General features: G+C 34.8%; 3 protein-coding genes across 3 annotated transcripts; 2 read left to right on the top strand and 1 right to left on the bottom strand.

The window, feature by feature from the left end:
- Window positions 1–3,663: 3,663 nt before the first annotated feature.
- On the top strand, window positions 3,664–6,441 carry LOC113781455 (glutathione S-transferase T1-like). The gene is made up of 7 exons (XM_027327392.1): window positions 3,664–3,728; window positions 3,863–3,936; window positions 4,061–4,124; window positions 4,487–4,540; window positions 4,901–4,980; window positions 5,195–5,400; window positions 6,085–6,441. Exons 1-7 carry the CDS (start codon window positions 3,664–3,666, stop codon window positions 6,244–6,246), a joined length of 705 nt encoding a protein of 234 aa, XP_027183193.1. The 3' UTR covers window positions 6,247–6,441.
- A 2,771-nt stretch (window positions 6,442–9,212) lies between these two features.
- On the top strand, window positions 9,213–12,902 carry LOC113779825 (glutathione S-transferase T1-like). The gene is made up of 7 exons (XM_027325561.1): window positions 9,213–9,415; window positions 9,522–9,595; window positions 9,712–9,772; window positions 10,233–10,286; window positions 10,756–10,835; window positions 11,426–11,631; window positions 12,419–12,902. Exons 1-7 carry the CDS (start codon window positions 9,351–9,353, stop codon window positions 12,629–12,631), a joined length of 753 nt encoding a protein of 250 aa, XP_027181362.1. The 5' UTR covers window positions 9,213–9,350; the 3' UTR covers window positions 12,632–12,902.
- Window positions 12,903–12,982: 80 nt separating this feature from the next.
- LOC113779824 (probable copper-transporting ATPase HMA5) lies at window positions 12,983–20,492 on the bottom strand. Its single transcript, XM_027325560.1, has 8 exons — window positions 20,343–20,492; window positions 19,961–20,233; window positions 17,199–17,479; window positions 14,933–16,324; window positions 14,553–14,807; window positions 14,308–14,430; window positions 13,705–14,184; window positions 12,983–13,528 (listed from the first exon to the last, which is right to left on the bottom strand). Exons 3-8 carry the CDS (start codon window positions 17,451–17,453, stop codon window positions 13,112–13,114), a joined length of 2,922 nt encoding a protein of 973 aa, XP_027181361.1. The 5' UTR covers window positions 17,454–17,479; window positions 19,961–20,233; window positions 20,343–20,492; the 3' UTR covers window positions 12,983–13,111.
- Between the last annotated feature and the right edge of the window lie 1,689 nt (window positions 20,493–22,181).

Genomic DNA, 22,181 nt, shown 5'->3' with positions numbered 1-22,181 from the left:
AAAGTTCTAATCTAGTTTATAGTTTCCAACATCAACTAATATTTTAAATTTTTTTATTATAGAGGCACAAGAAGATTGCATAACTTTTATAATTTCCTTATAATTATTTAAAATAAATTCTATCATTATTGACCTTGCTATTATTGGTCTCTGAATTTTTTTTGAAATGTATCAAACCTATTGCATATTTTTTTTCAAAAAATAAATTTTAAAAATACAAAAATTGCAACAAAATTGCAACGAAAATTGTAAGCAATTCCAAAAACTTCAATGCTTTATATTTGTTTATGATATCCTTTCTACTCTTTGAAAAGACAAGAGAATAATTTTCATTTGCCTTAAGATTATCGACTCGAGAAGCATATTTTTTAGATGCTGTTAATATAAATATTAGTTTCTTAGATTATGTTTGACAAGGGAAAGATAATGAAAAAAAAAATGCGGGAAAGTTTAGATAGAAATTTGGAGAAGATATTAAATGAGAAAGAGAAATGGAAGGTGTCTTTATCTCCATCCTGAAGCAGATGCAGCCTAAGTGGTAAAAAAAGAATCATAAAGGTAATAAATTTTAAAATTAGATTACTTTGGGTATATGTTTTGGAAGAAGAGTTATTTTGGCAATAAACTCGAATTTTCTAGGTAAAACTTACTCCAAAAAATAAGTGATAAACTATTCACTTATCAATTAAATGTATCATATTTAGCATTTAACGATTCAGTAATTTAATAAATTTAGATTTTGGTTTTCAGATTTCAGATTTTAGTTTTCAAATAATAGTTTTATCAAACGCGCCATTAGTACTTAATAATTTAGTAACTTAAAGGATTTGGATATCAGATTTCATATTTCTTATTTCAATTTTTAGACTCAATCTTATCAAACGTACCTTTAATGAATTTCTCTAACCCCAAATGAACAATCAATTATCATAACCTGTGTTTGCAACACTTATTAATGATTATAACTGAGTAAATCCAATCAAATTTTTTATAAGAGATCACAAAGGTTCCAAAAAAAGGAAAATGAGAAAAAGATTGATTCCAAAAAGACAGAAAATTTTTCGAATTCACTGCCAAGCAAAAAATGTTAGGCATTGTGCAATTGTTGCTCGTCACCAGAGATTTGGAAAGATCCTACAAGAAAGCGAGAGAGAATAGAAAAAGGGCAAAAAAAAAAAAATTTATTAAATCATTATTCATAGTTCAGAGATGGATAGTTGTGCTGCTGGATTCTGACAATTTAACAAGTCGTATTGACCCAGCCCAGATTTTATTTCTAGGGGCCCATGTTCATCTGAGGACCCAAACGGCAGCCGGCTCTGTCGTCCACAGATCTGCAGGCAGTGGTGAGACGAAAACCAGCTGACAAGCTGGTTAGGATTCAAAAGATGTGGGATTGCTGCTATATGTTGAAGCCCTATAGAATTTCCAGAATATTTTCCAACCATGATCTCAGATCTTGGTGTAAGAAACAAGGCAGTTTGGCAATAAGGGCAGTTTACGTTTGTAGTGTAAAGTAATAATCCAGTTTCCTATTTGGTAACTGGAAACAGAGTATGTAGTGGGAATATGCTAGGAGAGAAATTGTTACTGTTGCAGCTAATTTCCAGTAAACGAATGTGAACTATCTCGTACAATACAATAAGCTTATGTATTTCCAGCCTCTCTCAAGTGAAATTCTGCTTGATACTCAGAGATGGAGGAATGCTGCTGCTGCTGCTTGTTAAAATCCCACATGATTTTCAAGCTCCTCTCCAAACAGGATATGGGATGTTGGCGTATTAATGGTTAGTGAGAATCCAAAATAAAGACGATTCGTCTTGGTTGTGTTGTGAAAGTAGTAGTAATTTGTATTTTCTGGTTTGGTCGCTGGCCAGGCGATGGGATACAACAGCATATGAAACGAATTTGACACTGCTGTATTAAGCCAAGGCCAAATAAATCTTCTGCGTATTAGACTCGCTTTTTTTTTTTTTTTTTTGGACAATAAGGTTGAAGGATAAGGAGGGTGCAAACAATACTTCTAGATTTTGAGGCATTGTTTTTAATGGTAGAATTTGTTGCATGTCTCAACAAATGACTAGTGTCATCTTCTTTAAAGAAAAGCATTGAATGGTTAAGATACATTGCATTGAGATTGGAATGGAGTTTGTCAAAAGAAAATCACCTACTCCAACTACTTTTTGTGTCTTTTGCTTCTTTCATCCAACATTGCTTTATAGTTTATTGATAGGGGAGTTAGTAGTCATCTACAATCCATGCAGTAAGGAATCAAGAACTCATGGCCACATTCCTATAACAAGATTTGCTCATTATAATTGAAAAGAAAATAAATTTCCTCTTGAAAAAATTTTGCATCACTCTGTGATTAAATCGACACAGGCTTCTACTTGAAAAAAAAAAAAATGACTTTGTCCAGTTGCAAGTTACAACTTTAAAGGGGGGCAAAAAGAGGAGCAGCACAAAATTAAATTTAACGTTTGTGCTTATAGTTTCTTTTGTTATTATAATTATTTTTGGAAACTCACAATTTATTTTATCATGTAATCTAAATAAATGAAAATACTATGATAAAAATGATTGTTGAAGTGTGATTAATAAAAATTGAAATGCAAATAACATTTTTCTTATTTTTTTTAATGTTATTTGATATTATTTCGTTTAAAGTTGTAGTGCCGAGAGGCATCTCGGCCCAAGTTGAAACAAGCCCTGGTCAGAAGGACTCCTCTGCTAAGCAGTTCTCGCTATCGAGGCCCAATATTTTAAGACCTTATGGGTCCCATTCTAGCTGCTGCTCCTCATATGTAAAGTTACAGCAATGATCTTCTCCGTGCATTTTTTAATTTTTTTTGGGTGTATAAGTGTGAGGTCTTAGACAAGACCCCCTACTTAGGGAAAGGGTTAGTGCGATTGAGAACTGGTATGGTTGATCTCATTGTTGTATATTTTTTTTTATATATTATTTGATGTATAATTACATCAAATTATTATATTCAAAATAAAAGTGATGCCTGTGAATAAAATATTTGACATATATTTAGTATAATATTTTAATATATTTGTACACAAAAAATTTTAAAATGGATGACGGCCGGACAAAACTGCATAAAAAATATAATTATATTCGGTCCATGCCAGTTTGCTTGTAATTTTTTTCACTTTATTATCCAACCCAACCCTTCCCATTGTCAGTGCAATATGAATAACTTCCGTTTCAACTTTTTTTTTTTTTTTCCTGAATTATGCATCGCATTTTCTTTCCTTGGGCGAAAAAGTCATGAATGGCCTCTTTGACTTGTTCCCAAATTTTCTTACGAAAGTAAAATTTTTTTGTAAATAAATCTAATCCCCACAGTAACTTCAAAAGCCGGCAACTTTTGAAGTCCTGCGAGGGACTTATGAATGGCCTCTTTGACTCGAATCGTTTTTTTTCTCTTGCTCTGTCATGCATGACTTCATGAACTTGATTAAGTGTGCATGTTCCTGCAGGCCAAAAGCAACGAAGGTGCTCCTCTCTTAAATTAATATATAGTAGCCGCCCTCACGCTAGCCTTTCAAGCTAGGAAAACTAAAATAAATGGTAGCAATCAAGTAAATTATCAACTAGCAAAGTTTGAAACTTGGAAGCCAAAGAGCCAGAGAGGGGAGTCACCAAGGAGAGAGATGAAGCTCAAATTGTTTGTAGATCGTCTATCTCAGCCATGCCGTGCAATTCTCATCTTCTGCAAGTAAACTTAATTTTCCTTGTCCTTCACTAGTCTTTTTTACAAATCTCATTTTTTTTTCCTTTTCCTACTATATACATACATGTATATGAATATGCGTATATATTTTGTTGTAACTTGATATTGCTCCTTAAAAGGATGAATAAAATAGAGTTTGTGGAAGTTCGAATTGAGCTTTCTAAAGGCGAGCAGTTGTCTCCTGAATTTAAAGGTCAACTATTAATTCTGTTCCTTAAAAATTTTGTTGTCTTTTGTTGGCATATATATAAAAACCATTTTTTCTTATAATTTAGTTTATGAAAATGTAAGTAACATTGCTCGTATTTTTGCTTCAGAAATCAATCCCATGCAGAAAGTGCCAGCCATGAAAGTGGATGAAAGATTTAGGCTCTTTGAGAGGTAAGTGTGCACTTTGCAGCTAAGAAAGAGACGAATTAATTATGTATGATGCATGTTTGTTGGTGATAATAGTCCCCCCCCCCCTCCCCCTCCCCCTTTTTTTGGTCCCTCTGGATTTTTATGACTAGTTTCGAAAAAGAAAAGAAAAAAAAAAAAAGTAGCAGCAAAAGGGTAAATCTTCAAAATCCTAGATTGGTCTTCAAAAGATCAAAACAAAAAAGTTTAAGTCCAGTCAGAGCAATACGAGCCGCAGCCTAATATCGGGCTCGTTCCCAGTTTCATCTTGGCGAGGTCATTTCTAAATCTGCTTTCCATAGAAGTAAATTTCTCTTCCAAACTTTTTATAATGTGATCTTTCGCAGTCATGCAATTCTACGGTTTCTGGCTGGTGCATTTCCTGGAGTTGCAGATCATTGGTGAGTCTCCCAAGTGTACATGATGGTTAATAATAAACTTTTTGTTATAAAACGTAAAGCATCAGTTATAAAGAAAGCACACATTAGTTTCTAATAAATATATGAACGGCTCATAATCGAACTTCTTTCCTGTTATCTCTTGATGTTTAATTATGAGAATATTCAATGTGACTAAATCCTGAAATTAACCGTTTCATATGGTTATGTGGGTCAAATATTGAAAATGGCTTCTAAAGTATCAGACCCAATCCTAAACTGAACCTGCATCGTACAAAAGCTAAGTGAATATTTGGAATTAAATCAACAACTGATACTCGATCGTACCTCTTTTGATCACTTGTGCTTCTTCATACCAAAAAGGTACCCAGCAGACCTGTTCAAACGAGCTGAGATCGACTCAGTTTTAGACTGGCATCACGCCAATCTACGACATGGTTCAGGTGCCAATCTTAAGTTTTGGCTCTCTATTAAATTATTACTGCTCTAGCCATACATTATTGGTTTGTCTTCCATTATCAAGAGAATTGGGATTTGTCTAGCGATGTCTAGAAACAGTCATTCCAAGTCTCTTTTTCAGTATTTTGCTTATAAATGATGCGTTATCATCGATATTAATGTCGTACTCCTTGATGCATGCGCTTATTTTTGTTACAGCTGGATTAGTCTTCCATAGCAAACTGGCACGTCTTTCTGGTAGGCCTTTGGATTTACGAGCAGCAGCTGATTGTGAAAAAGTGCTCTCAGCTTCTCTTGCAAAGATCGAGTCCGTTTGGCTCAAGGAGGAAGGACAATTTCTGCTGGGAAATTCCAAACCTTCTATTGCAGACCTGAGTTTGGTCTGTGAAACTATGCAACTTGAGGTAAAGAGATACAGAATGTCTTCTTCATCTCCTCATTTGCACTCTGTTATTTACTATATTATATGAATTTCTTTATCAACTTAACTTGAGAAAAAAGACATTATAGAGGATTCCGACTGAAAACCTAAATACTTCCATAGCCTATTAACATTGTCTCCTCAGTTTCGCCAAACTTTTTAGTTATCCAAATATCCTGAAACATTTATGTTTGGATCCTTCATTTTTTTAAAAACTAGTTTTTCAAATACTATAAAAATTTTTAAAAGGTACTCTAAAAGGTACTCTAAAAAGTAGTCTAAATTTTTTTTAATGTTTAAAAAATATTCTAAAATATATTTTAAAAACTCTCCTGCTCTTAAATATTCCAAAATATTTTCTGAAAATATTCCAAAATATACTCTAAAAACTCTGCTATAATAAAAAATTTTTAAAAACACTCCCAAAAACAGCTAATCCAAACTGCAGAGATTTTTTTTTTTTTTTTTTTTTTTGAGATAGCATTTAATATCATTTGTATCAAGAGTTCTGCTACATGATAACTTGAAACTTTCAAAGAACAATAACCGTGTATAGAATCAAGTGTTCAGTAATGGGGTACGGAGAGTACCATCTTGTCCATATAATATGCAAAGGTTTTTATGAACAGCTAGATGTAATTGATTACAACTTCATTGTGGAATATAGGCCTTGGATGAGAAGGATCGTAAACGATTATTAGACCCACATGAGAAAGTTCGGAAGTGGATGGATGATACAAGGAATGCAATGCAACCTTACTTTGGAGAAATTCATGGCGTCCTATTTCAATTGAAAGACAAACTAAAGGAGATGGAGTCTGATGAGTGATGAGGCAAATTAAAATAAACTGATATATAGTCTGCTTAAAATAAAACAGATGCGGCATTGCAGCTATCTGTTTAGTTCCCTCAGTATGATTTCCAGGTTCTTTAAACCTTGAACAACCATTTGATTACGTGCAACGTTGTGTAAGTTTGAGTTACAGTACTTTCTTTTTTTATGTTTTGTTTTTTAACGTTTTGTTGCTGGACAAAAGATGTTAATTGAATAAAATCTGTGTTGGGTCTTTGGGTAAATCTTTTGTATGTGTGATTTCAAGAACGATTGTTTAGAGATCCTATGTGTCCTGTGCTGGTTTTGTTGGAAGATGCCCTTCAAGCCATGAACACTTTCTCATGTTACCCACAACTAGCAAATTGCTTCACTGGCGCATGTATATAAAAGACTAAAATTCCAGACTCTGGGAAGCTTGTTAATATAGTATTATTGCTCGAGTGTGGATAACCTAGGAAGAAGAATTTTTGAAAGCTCATTTTTCATCTTGTTTTTAGGGATTAATACCAAATTAAGCCTAAATTGGACTACAACCCTTCAACAGTTAGAATGTTTACCCCCAAAAAAATTTCTAATAATAATAAAAGAACACCTCCAGAAAACCTACACTTAGGGTCTGTTTGATAACATAAAAAAGTGCTGAATCTGAATTTTTTCAGACATTCAGATATTTTGAGTGTTTGATAAATGAAAATCTATTTGCTGAACTTGTTAAGCAGTGCTGAACCTGTGTGTATTTTTTTCAGCACAAGAATCCTAACTGAATGCTTAATTCTGATAAGAATTAATATAATTACATCAGCTACCTTATCTTATCTACCAAATCTACCCTTGTTTGTTAATTATATTCAAACTTCTTATATAATTAAACAACATAATATTCTCTATCTAACGATTTTTAGTTTCTCTTTTCTCTCTTTTTAATGACGTTCACATCTTCTCCATACTTCTCATATAATATATTTCATATTTTATATTAATTTGTTTTAAAAATAAATATTGTCATTTTCATACCTAACAATTTTAAACTAATTAAATCATAGATTCTATTTCTTTTTTGAATGAAATGATATAAGGGCAAAATTGTCAAATTAAACTTATTAAGCATTCAGTTATAAATATTTATCAAACAGTCTAAATAGGTTTAGCATTAAAATTCAGACATTCATATATTTTTTTCAGTACTTAAAATTCAGCAAATTAATTGTTTCAGTATTCAGATTTCAGAATTCAGACTTCAGAATTTAGATTCAGTTTTATCAAACGGAACCTTAGGGTCTGCTTGATAACATAAAAAAGTGCTGAATCTGAATTTTTTCAGACATTCAGATGTTTTGAGTGTTTGATAAATGAAAATCTATTTGCTGAATTTGTTAAGCAATGCTGAACCTGTGTGTATTTTTTTTCAGCACAAGAATCCTAACTGAATGCTTAATTCTGATAAGAATCAATAGAATTACTTTAGCTATCTTATCTTTTCTACCAAATCTACTCTTGTTTATTAATTATATTCAAAATTCTTATCTAATTAAACAACTTAATATTCTCTATCTAATGATTTTCTATTTCTCTTTTCTACCTTTTTAATGACTTTCACATATTCTCTATACTTATCATATAATATATTTCATCTTTTATATTACTTTGATTTAAAAATAAATATTGTCATTTTCATACTTAAAAATTTTAAGCTAATTAAATCATAGGTTCTATTTCTTTTTTTGGATGAAAAGATATAAGGGCAAAATTGTTAAATTTAACTTATTAAGTATTCAGTTATAAATGTTTATCAAATAGTATAAATAGGTTCAGCATTAAAATTCAAACATTCATATATTTCTTTTCAATGCTTAAAATTCAATAAATTAATTATTTCAGTATTTAGATTTCAGAATTCAGACTTCAGAATTCAGATTCGGCTTTATCAAACGGAACCTTAGGCCCTATTTGACAATTTAATTTAATATTTAAACTTAATAGATTCAGATTTTAACATGTTCACACGCGTTTGATAACAAAAAATAGGATATCTGAATTAATTAAATGGTATTAAATTTTTTTGATAAAACTTGCTCTCAAAAATAGGTGATAAGTTATTTACTTGTCATTTATGTGATATTTACTCAAATGTATCAAATTTAAATCTTATTTGATAAATCAATTTAATACTTAAACTTAATGAATCTAGATGCATTTGATAACAAAAAATAGAACATCTAAATTAATAATTAAGTGGTACTGAATTTTTTAATCAAAACTTGCTCTAAAAAATAAGTGATAAACTATTCACTTATCATTTAAATATATTATATTTAGTCCTTAATAATGCCATAAATTAATGGATCCGGACTTCGATTTTCAAATTTCAGATTTTAGTTTTGAAATATCAGTTTTATCAAACGCACCATTAGTGCTTAATAATTCAATAGCTTAAAGGATAAACTTCAAATTTTGTATTTCAGATTTTAATTTTCACATTTCAATTTTATCAAACGTACCCTTAATGAATTTCTCTAACCCCAAGTGAATAATCAATTATCATAAATTGTGTAATGATTATAACCGCGTAAATCCAATCAAATTTTTTTTAAGAGATCAAAAAGGTTCCAAAAAAAAGGGAAAATGATAAAAAGATTGATTCCGAAAAGACAGAACATTTTTCGAATTCATTACCAATCAAAAAATGTTAGGCATTGTGCAATTGTTGCTTGTCACCAGAGATTTGAAAAGATCCTACGAGAAAGCGAGACAGATTAGAAAATGGGAGAAAAAAAAGTTATTAAACGATTGTTCATAGTTCAGAGATGGATAATTTTTTTTCTCAAGGCCCATCTATCAATTGAGGACCCAAATTGCAGACGGCTCTGTCGTCCACCGTTCTACAGGCCCAATACCCTTCGTGCTACGAGGTCCCACTTTATCTGCCAGATTCTCCTTTCTAACTCCGCCGTGCAGCTGACTTCTTCCTCTCCGGTTATCTGTTCCTCTCCTAGAAACAAAGCCAGCAAAGTTCAAAACTTTGTCTCATCATTCATTACGTTCTCTGTGTATATACCAGCGTGTGTTAGTGCGTGAGAAAAGAAAGAAACTATAGCAAAATGAAGTTGAAATTGTATGCAGATCGTATGTCTCAACCGTCACGTGCGGTTCTCATCTTCTGCAGGTAAATTTATTCATTGCCTCCCTAAATTCAACTTTTCTAATGCCTTGCTCCCTTTTTCTTGTTCTTAATTAGATTTTCCTTGGTTCTGGGGCTTATATGTGTAAAGGGTAAATGGGATAGACTTTGAGGAAGTTAAAGTTGACATTTCTAAACGCCAGCAATTAACTCCTGAATTTGCAGGTTAGTTTTCCCTCAAGAAATCTTCTTTAAATGGTGCATAGTGACAAAAATTGTTTGTTTTTTTTCTTGTTATTGTTTTTGTTTAATATTAAAGTTTGGCTATGATGCTGTTTCAGAAATCAATCCCATGAAGAAAGTACCAGCGATAGTCGACGGAAGATTTAAGCTCTTTGAGAGGTAGTATTATAGAGTGATATTAATTGAATGCACCATGAGATGGATTTAGGATGATATGCTTCTAGTTCTAGTTCCAATTCCACGTTTTTGCCTTTAGGCCCTGGTTAAGAAATTTATATTCTATGAACTATGCACCAAAAGAAAAGGATGAATGTCATGGGGAGCATGACGGCCGATGATCTTGATTCTTGAGTAAGAACTCAACTTCTTTAGGCTTATCAATCATTATTAGATAGTAATGCATTTCAGAGTTTAGGAGTTGGTTACTTGTTGCATTTTACATGGCCTAGTTTCCCCAAAGATGCAAGTATAAGAAGCAGAAGGGGCTACTGACTGTGATATTCTCTATTTTGTCGGTTTCTCTTTCATTGATTTCCTTTTTTTAACTCCCATTATGATCTAGGACTCCTTTACCTGCTTTTCAAAATGAGTTTTATTCATTGGGATCTCTTCTTTTCAGCCATGCAATTCTTCAATATCTGGCTTCTGCTTTTCCTGGAGTTGCTGATCATTGGTAAGTCTGGTTTTTTGAACTCCGGGTTACTGGTTAGAGATCTCTCACATTAAAATTCATGTTTCGTGCAACTATAAGCATCAGTGACAGGAATCAGAAATATATTTTAATTCCTAAAAGAAATGTTTTTTGGTCGGAACTTATAACTCAAACTTTGAATCAAATATGTTACAGGACCTTGAAACCTGACCACGTCTCACAATTTCTTTTAATTCTTCACCAGCCTGACATCCTCTATAAATGTGATCTGTTTGTTGGTTTTTTCCTATGGCTTTGGCTGTACCACTTTTTACAATTTGTTGCTAATCAACATAAGCTAGAAATTACTGCCACAATTTTTTTATATCATGTCTTCATTCAATGCTTTTATCCTAATTGTAGAATAACCTTGCATCTTCTAACCACTTGGCATTGGGCGTTGTCAATGGATATTCCTGATCATCTTTCTGTTTGCTCTTCCTATTGGAAGGTATCCTGCAGACCTCTTCAAAAGAGCAAAAATCAACTCGGTTTTAGATTGGCATCATTCGAATTTACGCCGTGGTGCAGGTACCTTGTCTTTAACTTTGGCCATGTATTGAATTTGTAAGATTGCTTTCTCTTTGCTTGCTTGGTTATCTTTTAAGGAGTTATGGTACAAAATCTTTCACGTCCAAATCCAACTTGAGCAGAACAATCTAGCAATAAATCCCTGAATGTTAATCTTCATGATTGAATTTGAGTAGGTATGTAATATGTTATGCCGTCATCAGAGTCCATCAATGGTCTCAATATGATATGCATGAATCATCATAATGTTAGTCTTGCAACCCAAATAATTTGCATAAGGTACCCAACCAACCATAGTAGGCTACAAGATGATTGTGGGTCCTTCCTCCTTATCATGTCAAGGCTGCTAGTCCTTATGAAGGGAATTTGGAGGCTTAATAATGTATGGATACCTGTTGATTAGGCTGAGCACGTTTTCTGTTAATTATGCAAAGTAAAAAGGAAAGTTTTTTTGAAGAATTGGGGATCTTCCAATGATGGCAAGTCACGTTAATTTGCAATATCTATACTGTCTCTAACATTAAGCAGTTATTGATGCCAGACCCTTGCTTCATTAGGATAATGACCTTAAAGCTGTTTTATGTTTACAGCTCCACTTGTTCTTAACAAAGCACTTGCTCCTGCACTTGGTCTGCCTTTGAATCCAAAAGCAGCAGCTGAAGCTGAAATAATCCTGTCAGCTTCTCTTGCAAAGATAGAATCCTTTTGGCTCAAGGGGAATGGGCGGTTTTTGCTGGGAAGCTTGCAACCTTCCATAGCAGACCTGAGTTTAGTCTGTGAAATTATGCAACTGGAGGTAAACAAAGATGTTATTTTCATCGTGTTAATTTATTATTTTTGAATTTCATAGAACATTATTTACCACGTTTTCAGCCAAATCATTACTTGACCAAAATAGTAATTCTTCTAAATGACAGATATTATCCTTGTAGTATTACTAAGTCTAGCTAGGTACTTTTTACAATCTAATGTCCAGCCTAGAAATGCACCAGTGCTATAAAAATCTGGAATGGGTTCTTATTTTTGAATGAGATACTATGACGAAGCAGCAATGTACGTCAATGGAACTCTAGTTTCACTGCTTATTGAGCTGATGCCAGCTTTTGTGTGTTTTGACGTTACGTAAATCGCTTCCCCATGGATGCATGCAGAGTTCATTAGCGCTAGTCATGAATATAAAACTTGGTGTCTGCAACCTCCCCTGTCTTGTACTTGAGTGACTTTGTCTTTACTCCTCTCAACACTGTTTCAGCATTTTTTTTCCTTTTCTGATGCTGTGAACAGTTAAGACCTTATAGAAATAATGTCAACTAATATAATAATTTACCAGGTGTTCTCGTGCTTCTGGTTTGTAATCTCTTCTAGTCGGCGGTACTGTGGGGGAATTTCTTTGCCGCACAGTCGAGCATTCTTAGTTTGTAGCTTTATTTTCTATGATTATGTTTTCTATAAGTAAAATTGTTGTTGGGAAGCTCCCCCGGCTTTTTCTTTTCTCCTCATTTAGATGAGCTTGATTGATAATTTAACTGTAAAAAGCTTATACTATAATAAGCTGAAATTCCAACTCCACCTTTCCAATGTAGGTCTTGGATGACGAGGTTCGTGCAAGAATTTTAGGCCCACACAAGAAAGTTATCAAGTGGATTGATGACACAAGAAATGCAACTCAACCTCATTTTGATGAGATGCATGCCATTCTCTTCAAAGCAAAAGAGAAGCTATTGAAGATGCACTCAGATGCAGGCAGTGATCAGACAGAAAGTAGCAGAAAACCAGCTTTGCCTTCAAAGATCTGAGAATGCAGCTCTAATGGTCAAGTAGCGTGTCATTTTCTGGTTGTATGTCAGCCAACAAGCCGCCGGATCTGGTATGTAAAAGGAAATCCAGAATGCAGACATGCTGTTGTCAGTTTCTGGGTAATAATTCGGTTATTTCTAAGGATCTTAACACGCCATATGCTTGAACTAAAGCTTTTTGTATTCGTTGTACACATGGTAGCTAGTGCAATAACGTGATTCGAATATCTTCTTACCTTGTGATACATGATTCTTGTCTTTTACCCTGTTATCTTGTCTTTTTGTTAATATAATTACCACTTCAGAATCTTGTAGCAATGGGCAACATCTCAGATGAAAAAGAAAGCAGACTGACAATATTTACAAGGTTCTTTATACTTTAACTACAACATAGCCTGGAAATCAGACGCATGATGGAAAAGTTATCCACAATTGAGGGAGCGGGAGATATCGTAGTTCTTATATTTGTTTCATGCATCTTCACTCTACAGTTAATCCTTGCAACTCCAGAGCATCTAACTTCTTAGGTCTCCGATAGTTCTTCAACAAAAGGGAGCAGCAAACAACAGTCAGAGAAGAAGCTGCCATTGCAGCCCCAGCAACCCATGGGGGTAAGCAAATTCCAGTAGACGGAAAAAGTGCCCCAGCAGCAACCGGAATGGCAATGAGATTATATGCCAAAGCCCAAATATAGTTGAGGCAAATTCGACGAAAAGTGTACCGAGAAAGGTCTATGGCAGTAATAACATCCTCCAAATTGCTTTTCATGAGTACTATGTCAGCTGCTTCAATAGCTATGTCTGTACCAGCACCAATTGCCATTCCAATATCCGCTGCTACAAGTGCTGGTGAATCATTAATTCCGTCTCCCACCATTGCCACAACAAAGTTCAAAGCCTGTGAACATGTCCAAATCATGAGAACAATGTCTAATTAAAAATGTGGAATTCTTTATAAATAATTAAGACTGTGGGACTAGGAGATGCTCTAACTAGGTCATTTGTGACTTATCCATCTATAATTTTACAACGGTAAGAGCATTGTTGTTTATTGAACCAACCCCTGGTTTGTACCTGCAAATCCTTCACTTTTTCTGCTTTCACCTCTGGCTTGGCTTCTGCAATGACGGTACCAATTCCAACTTCTTTGGCAACGGCATGTGCAGTTCCCCAGTTGTCACCTGTAACCAATATACTCTTGATGTGCATGGAAGTGAGAATGGAAATGACTTCTTGAGCTTCGGGTTTCACTGGATCAGATATTGCAACAACTCCAACTAGCTCATGATCAATTGACACAAGAATTCCAGTCTGAGCAAACCCTTCTGTTTCCTCCAGAAAATTTTCAGCACTAACTGGAATTGCTACATTCTTTTTTAACATTAAGTGCTTGTTTCCTACAATTACTTCCCTATTTCGAACAACAGCCATCACGCCCTGCCCTGTTATTGACTCAAATTGCTTCACTTCGGGCCAGACATTGCTTTCTTCTTCTTCTCTAAATTTTTTTGCATATTCAACAATTGCCTTGGCTAAAGGGTGCTCGCTGTTCACCTGATGAATCACAATGGACCACTAAATGTCAAGTCCAATTTTGAGTTCTGTTATTTCTAACACTGAATTTAATCAAGCAGCATTATAGCAAATTAGAGTAGTCATGAATAGGTAAAAGTTTACCTCCACAGCAGCAACCATTTCATAAAATTCTCGAAGTGCCATACTTTTCAAAAGCCTCGTCTCGACAACCATTGGCTTGCCAATTGTGAGAGTCCCAGTCTTATCAAAAACTATACACTCTACCTGTTAAATCATGCAGATATTTAATGTGAAAGTTTATGAAGCATTATGAAAATCTTTAGCGCTAGGATATATCCAGTTTTCATCGTTGGAATTGGCTGAAATTATAATTACCAGCTTCTAACCTTATGTGCACTTTCTAATGCCTGACCACCTTTAATCAGGACACCCTGAGAAGCACCAACTCCAGTACCAACCATAACAGCCGTTGGAGTGGCAAGGCCAAGGGCACATGGGCAGGCTATTACCATGACAGAAATGCCAAATTGGAGGGCAAGCTGGAAGCTATCCATAGAGGATGGAATCAAAGATTTTGGGTAGGCATTAAGTTTTCCAGCTAAAAACCAGGCAAGCCAAGTTGAAAATGAAAGAAAAACAACCTGTGTAATGTGAAACACAGATACTTGTTAAAATTCCAAAAATAAAACTCAAGCTACTTCCAGTTATTCTTGATGTAGAATAATGTGTGAAAGAATCCCAGATTTGGAAATAGCTATACACTTACAAGAGGTACGAAGAACTTTGAGATACGATCAGCAAATTTTTGCACGGGAGCTTTAGCCATTTGCGCTGACTCAACAAGTCGAACTATCTGGGAAAGAGCGCTTTCTGATCCAACCTTTGTTGCCATTATATGTAGCACCCCATTCTCGTTGAAAGTTCCTCCAATGACCGCATCGCCCTTCCTTTTTATGACAGGTCTTGGCTCTCCAGTTATCATGCTCTCATTTACATTACTTTCTCCCCAGATAACAAAACCATCACAAGCCACTTTTGCACCAGGAATGATTTTAATCACATCATTCTTTTGTATTAGTTGACTCTCTATTTCTTCTTCTTTTGTCACATTGCCTTCATCATCAAGGGTTAACAATATTGCTGTCTCTGGAGCCAAGTCCATGAGCTTGGTGATGGCCTGACATGTTTTGCCCTTTGCCAGAACCTCAAGATACTTGCCAAGTAAAATGAATGAAATAAGCATTGAACTGGTCTCAAAAAAATCAGTAGACTTAAAATTTGGGGAGCTTGCAGCTCTCAATACTGAGTATACCGAATAGAAGTATGCTGCATTTGTTCCCAGGGCAACCAGAACATCCATGTTTGGGGAACCATTACGTAATGCTTTATAAGAGCCAGCATAAAATCGTCGGCCTATTATGAACTGCACTGGTGTAGACAGCGCCCACCTCAAAACTTCTCCAATGCTGAGCATGTTAACAATTTTCATATCTAGTCCATCCTTAAGAACTGGGATGTACATGAAGATCATGGAGGTCAAGAAAACAGGAATGCTAAACACCAAGCTCCACAGCAATGAATTGTAATACTGTATGATTTCTTCTTGCTTATGGGTTCCTCTTCCTCCCCTCTCAGGAAATATCGTTGCCTTGAAATGTCCTGATCCAGTTGATTCAATAACTCGAATGAAATTTCTTGGTCCTGTTACATCTGCTAGATATGAAATGGAAACTTTATGAAGCTCAGCCTCGACGTGTATATCCTGTATTCCTGGCTGTCCTTCGAGAGAGCTTACTATCATTTGCATGTTATTTTCATTATACAGTCCATCAACTTTGAGCTGTATTTTATTTCTACTCTCCCCTGTACCAACGATAATGGCTTCAAACCCTATATCATCTATTGCCTGCAAGAGTTCTTTGCAGCTTAACAACTTGGGATCACATTTCACTTCAGCCTCTCCTGTTGCTAAAGCAACTCGCGCTCTCTGTACACCAGGAACAAGCTTTAACACGGATTCAACAGCACCGGAGCAAGAAGTGCAAGCCATTCCGACAATCCTTATCCTGCATACCAAAATACATTTCTGGTTTGCCGTTTCCTCTATTAATGTAGCCTTGAATCCTATGTCTTCAATGGTCTGACGGATTGTTTCCTCCTGAATGTTGATGGACAAGATTGTCAAGCATCTTGCAAACTATACTCTAGAAGACGAGCAAATTGGAACGCATCGCTCTTGGGCTCCTTATATAAGTGTCTATAAGTAAACGTGGTTTGGCGAGAGTTTGTGTAGCATAAAATATAACTCAACAGCAGCAGATAATTGTTCCCTTGAAATCCCTGATTCTAAATTTTAGTACTTAACTTTTTTTCTTTTACAAGTAAAAGCTATTTAAATAACGTTTAGATGCAATTCTGACCAGTGATTTATCCTATTTTAAGTTGAAAAAAGTTATCACAAACCATTTTGGCTTTCCAAAAAAAACAAATCTTTCAAATCCTATAGAAATACGTTTCAGAATTAACATGGTGCAGCTAGGAATTTAGATGCTTTATATTACTTAGAATTTAGACGTTAGTTCCAATTTCCTCTCTCTAAGACTTCACCTCTCTGTTCTATAAGACAGTTTATATTCAAATCCTCCCCCTTTTACCCCACCCCCTGATTTCCAAATGAATTACTTCACTTTCTTTTCAATTTCTCCATTTCACCACAATGTGCCAGTAACACAATTTAGAGAGTGCTTTTTACACTTGCACTCTATTTAATTTTCGTTGCTGATGGTTTTTTCTGCAAAATTTTTGCTTTCAAACACACGAAAATTCAGATTCACATTTGGCCCTCAAAGTTGATGGGGATGAAAACAGCGCTGATGTTTATATATGGTATAAACTATAAAACATATCTGTTTAGTCGATAAAAGAGAATGAAGGAAACTTAGTAGCAGTGCAAAGCTACGAACTAAAAACAGGCTAAAACATTCTCATGTCAAGAATATAACAGAACTAAAATGTCTTTAATGTTGACTTACATTGACAGAACTTGGACAGAAAATGACCTGCGTTCTATCTTTCAAGACATCAACTGCCACCTCTTTGATCCCTGGAAGTCTTTTGATGGCTTTCTCAACCGAGCCAGCACATGCAGAGCAAGTCATGCCTATAACTGAGAACAAAGCCTTGGTTTCTGATTCCTGCATGCTCTTCTCTTCATCAGATGAAACTCCTTTTGGGTACTCGGGCATTGAAGAACAGCCTTGGTGACGAATCCTACTCTCTACCCTCATTTCTCATGCATACCGCTGATTGCAACCTACATTCAGTACACTGAGGAATCCTTCATCTTGATCTTTGACATATTTATAGTGCAAAATTTACCCTTTCGGTTAAATTTTTTAAATGAACACTTTGATCATGACTACACATGAATGAGTCACTGGCAAGTTCACGCTCTCTCGCTCAAAAAAAAAAAAATTCTCAAAAAAAAAAGAGAAAAAGTTCAAGCTCCCTCTGATTATGACGACATCAAAATCTTTGTCCCGTTGTTTATTCAATCTGCAGGGTGAGTATTTTCAGTTGCATTGAAAGTAAAGTAGCTTTATGATGATTCCGACTTGATTTGATGGATTCCCATTGCTGTCTTCTTCGTTTTTCTCAATCTTAGACCAGGCCATGCACTAGTACTGTTACAGTCAGAATCTATTCTTGATTTTGTTGGATGGAAACCTGGACACTCAATTTGGAACAATATTTGGCAGTGATATAATGGATCTCTCTCGAAAATAATCTAAGTTTGTAATGCCTCGTCTTGAAATTTGAAGGTATGGTTGTGTATAACTAATCGTTGACCAATCTTTCTAGTACATTTTCACCTTCTTTTCCAATAATAGGATATCAATATAGATATAGAACGCTACAAGATGCTAGTGCAACAACTCACCAAGGACGTAATAAAATATGCATTAAAAAGAAATAAGAAAATCACTTCCTTTGCCTCTTGTTTCATGTTTTTTTTAATTGTTTTAATTTGTATAAATAAAAAGAATGCATTATTGCAACTTCAATGAAAATAAAAAATACTCCACTAATTTGGCGACCGAATTGCTTGACATGTCAAAAGGGCACTCTCGTGATTATATTTTGTGTAAGTAGTATGCTTGCCACTTTCCAAAGGCAAAGTGTCCAAAATAGTGCCTTTTTTGTGTTTTGTACAATTGGAAGATATATATTTGTGTTTGGATAGAGTATTATTTGAAATATTACTTGAAATAATTACTGTAACATTTTTTGTGATATGATGTATGTGAGATAAAAAGGTAGTTGAAAATATAAAAAGGTGGATTGAAAAATGTGTTTATAATGCAAGCGAAATATTATATGAAATAATTTAGCAATCCAAACACACTGTACGCTAAAAAAGTGCATTTGCATACTTGAATTGCTCTAATTTTTTTATTATTTGTCTCACTTTTGGATGTACGCTAAAAAATTGAATTATATTATGTTTAAATAAAAGATACTACTAAAAAAACATCATACTAATTCAATTATTTTGGGCAAAAGATCTTCTGTTACGCTTTTGTTATGTGACATCCTATACCTCGAAGGATGTAGTTGGGTTGCTTGATTTTTCCTGGATAATGATAAAAGTTTGTTAACACTTCGGCCTTTTGTTGCTGGGCCCGTAATCCAACTTTCCCAAAGCTGATTTACTTTATACTTTATAGGAGGCCCAGCCACTAATGGAGTGAGCAATTACCACAAGAAAATGCTTAATCACTCTCTTTCGAATTTTATTTTTTCAAAATAGAAAATGAACCCAATCATGTCATGGTATGGTTCCTTCGAGCGTAGATTTCCACTTTCCCCGCAATGTGAGTGAAAAGATAAGAAACATAATTTAGGTACGAAAGGAATACAAGGCATTAAAGAAAGGGAAGACTTCATAATAAAAAAGCTTTAATTAGAAGACCTACATATCAATTTGGTGAAAAACAGTGGGAAAAAAGGTTTGGTTGCTCTATTCGAACGAAAGAAAAATAATCTATAGAAATGCTCTGCACATTTCTTGTTTTACATTGGGTGTGATCTTTTAAGAGGAGACGATACATGTGTTTGCTAAGTAGGTTATGATCTTTTGGATAATTCTCTTTAAAATTAATTTGTATATATTGACAATAGATACATACACTAGCGATGCCAGCTAATTGATGGTATATATATATATATAGACTAGAAATGCAACTTGATTTTAAATTGAATTCGAACTCAATTTTTGTACATGTGATATAGTGTATATATTGTTAATATATACAAAATTAATATTTTTTTAATGATAAATTCTTTTAGACAATATGGTACACGTCCCATTTATGCGTTATTGCAGTCATATCATCTGCAATGTGAGAAATTCCACTATAGCAGCATCAATGAAGAAAAGCTTTTGTTCTAAGAAACCATTTTGGTAAGAAAAGAGGTCCAAAAGTCCTTAATAGAAATTAATCTTTCCTTTCTCAATCACCGTACAAGGTGTTAATCTTTAGTGAATGGCATAACCCATTCAATCAAAATGCTGATTGTTCAAAGCACTAGAACTATCCTCCCACCTCCTTTTTCCCGGAGTAAAACAGAAATTTATGGAACCATGACAAGGAACGTGAGAAATAAGACTAAGCAAGATTTAAATAAGGACGATATGGACGATGAAAAGATCCAACATCCAAGAGCAAATCAGTGGATAAAACATCAATTCCACTCAAGAGAAAAAGATGTCCTGATTTATAGAACACTTTACCTAGTTTGAAAGTGCATCCATTGATCTTCAGATGACTGAAAATAACTGTTCAGGCTTGAAAATCCAACTGAAGCAAAGATACAGCTGCCGTGCGCAGCTTGCTTGGCCACACCTTGTCATTTGTGTATATATGCTCCCAATAATTAGCTAAGCCTGGAATGAAATCTCACTATCTGATGGTAACAAAGAAGGGTTATCTTTCTGTTTGTCTCTTAACAGCTTTTCTTTGATTCTCCCTTGCTGTGTGTGTTGCTGTTGCTGTTGCGTTCTACCCTGAAACCGCACATTGAATTAAAGCAAAAAACTCTTTGGCCCTTTACTTTTGATCAGCCCTTTATACATAATAAATTGGACAGCGTACCAATGAGACGCCTCATGTTACCTTTTAACGTTTCGCACTAAAATTGCAGGTCTCTCTCATTTTTGCTTCGCCACGTTAAACTCTCCCGCATGCATTGGATAATTGATGAGAGTCACCAAGAAGATAGGTTATTTCTCAAGCAAATTCCATTTTCTGCGTCTTAAATTTGCATGATTGGTTTCTACCTTTTACCCAATCATGTACTCGATCTAGCCAATCTTTACATACACTACAGGAAAAAAAAAAGAAAAAAGAAAAAAAAGGGTGAGGGAAAGAAAAAGGCAAGAATTTGAGAGAGGAATCTTATTATTATGTGGTTGATGTGGCCACTGGTCGGGTGCTTTTATTGACCATCCAATAACAATCCCACTTTCATTCCATGGTTGTGCCGAAAGGCTGAGAACTCAAAGGATTGGTCTTAGACCAAATCCCAGTCTGGAGAACTGTTTCAAATGAGATTCTTCTCATATCCAAATAAATGGAGCATAACTGTAATGGCATGAGCAGTTTCTAGCTATAAAATGTGTAAGCAAATATGTTGAATTCCCCAAGATCATGTACAACATCAAATTAACCAAACAGTAGATTTATCTTTGTGACAACCCCACCTCCCCCTAAGGCGAACCAAAGGGTTCGGCGGACCGCCTGCCCAACTTTCGCCGGGACTCACTACAGTTCTCAAATAAATTACAACACTCATATCCAATAACATAGGATACAACCTCAATAATAAATGAAATAACATTTCCCAAGCTTAGAACGTATACTTACATACATAACAAATCTCAAGTAGTGGTACAATTCCCTGAATAAAACCAAAAGTTCTCAGTTCTCAAATCAATTACAATTACAATATCAGCCTCAAATATTACATCAAATACTCATCAAGTGAATCGAATTCAAATTATACATGAGATAACCCTTCAGACATTCTAATAACTTATCACACGCGCTTCCTTTGCCTCGAGCCCTGTGGAGGGAAAAAATATTTTGGGGTGAGCTAGACGCTCAGCGAGTATCCAGTAAAATCAATAATCAATTACATTTTACAATAATGCATTTAGATGATGGCATGATTCAGTGATCAAATGCAAATTTGTTGCTCTTGTGAGCCAGTGAAATCTCGTACTTAGAACTCCAACGCTCAAACGGATCAATTAACAATCAAATAGTAATAGGGAGCCATCGGTGCTCCAAATAAACAGTGGTGGAGACGTTGAGTTTAAGCACAAGACTTCCCAAAAACTCATTGGAGCCAAATCATTTCATGATACACATGCAAGCAATCATGATATGCAATCGAGTAAGCAATACAAGAAATAGTTCGGAAGTAACTTTGGAAATAGTTGTGGAATCACTCACCAACCACAGCTCATGATCCATCCATTATAGATCATTACCTTGATCAAGTCCAAGCCCTAGATTACAAATATCATGTCAAGCAAAGGAAATTCTAAAATCAGCAAGTTCCTATCACCTTTTGGCATTTTAATCACAATTGAAGCTACACTTATCCGATTGAAACGAATCTTATGGCGTTACGAAGCTAAGACAGATACCAACATTTCTTATGAAGACCTCCAAAGCCAAATTATACATTTTTATGGTCAAAAATTGAAATTTTAGAGAAAAATGGAAACTGTTCGTGAAACAGGGTTTAAGGCCAGTCAAGGGTATTTCGGTCATTTCACATACTACAGTACTCCAATCGATCTGAAATTTTGCAGGTAGATAGCTAACTCAAATCTTTACAACTTTCATGTTTTGTCCAACAGCTGGTTCGGTCTAAAACATGGATAAATTTACAGTCCAAGTTGAGTCCAGAGACAAGGTAAAACTGAAATTACACTTTTAAACTAA

This window comes from Coffea eugenioides, chromosome 8 (genome assembly GCF_003713205.1).
Source record: "Coffea eugenioides isolate CCC68of chromosome 8, Ceug_1.0, whole genome shotgun sequence".
Lineage (NCBI taxonomy): Eukaryota > Viridiplantae > Streptophyta > Magnoliopsida > Gentianales > Rubiaceae > Coffea > Coffea eugenioides.
Note: the sequence above shows the minus strand (reverse complement) of the source record. Positions and strands in the feature narration are given on the sequence as shown.

Coding starts and splice junctions, on each gene's coding strand:
- LOC113781455 (XM_027327392.1), top strand. CDS start 3,664: ATGAAGCTCAAATTGTTTGTAGATCGTCTATCTCAGCCATGCCGTGCA. Junction 3,729..3,862: donor GCAATTCTCATCTTCTGCAA/GTAAACTTAATT, acceptor GCTCCTTAAAAG/GATGAATAAAATAGAGTTTG. Junction 4,541..4,900: donor CCTGGAGTTGCAGATCATTG/GTGAGTCTCCCA, acceptor CATACCAAAAAG/GTACCCAGCAGACCTGTTCA.
- LOC113779825 (XM_027325561.1), top strand. CDS start 9,351: ATGAAGTTGAAATTGTATGCAGATCGTATGTCTCAACCGTCACGTGCG. Junction 10,836..11,425: donor GAATTTACGCCGTGGTGCAG/GTACCTTGTCTT, acceptor TTATGTTTACAG/CTCCACTTGTTCTTAACAAA. Junction 11,632..12,418: donor GTGAAATTATGCAACTGGAG/GTAAACAAAGAT, acceptor TTTCCAATGTAG/GTCTTGGATGACGAGGTTCG.
- LOC113779824 (XM_027325560.1), bottom strand. CDS start 17,453: ATGAGGGTAGAGAGTAGGATTCGTCACCAAGGCTGTTCTTCAATGCCC. Junction 16,325..17,198: donor TCTGTCCAAGTTCTGTCAAT/GTAAGTCAACAT, acceptor ATCAACATTCAG/GAGGAAACAATCCGTCAGAC. Junction 13,529..13,704: donor AAAAAGTGAAGGATTTGCAG/GTACAAACCAGG, acceptor ACATGTTCACAG/GCTTTGAACTTTGTTGTGGC.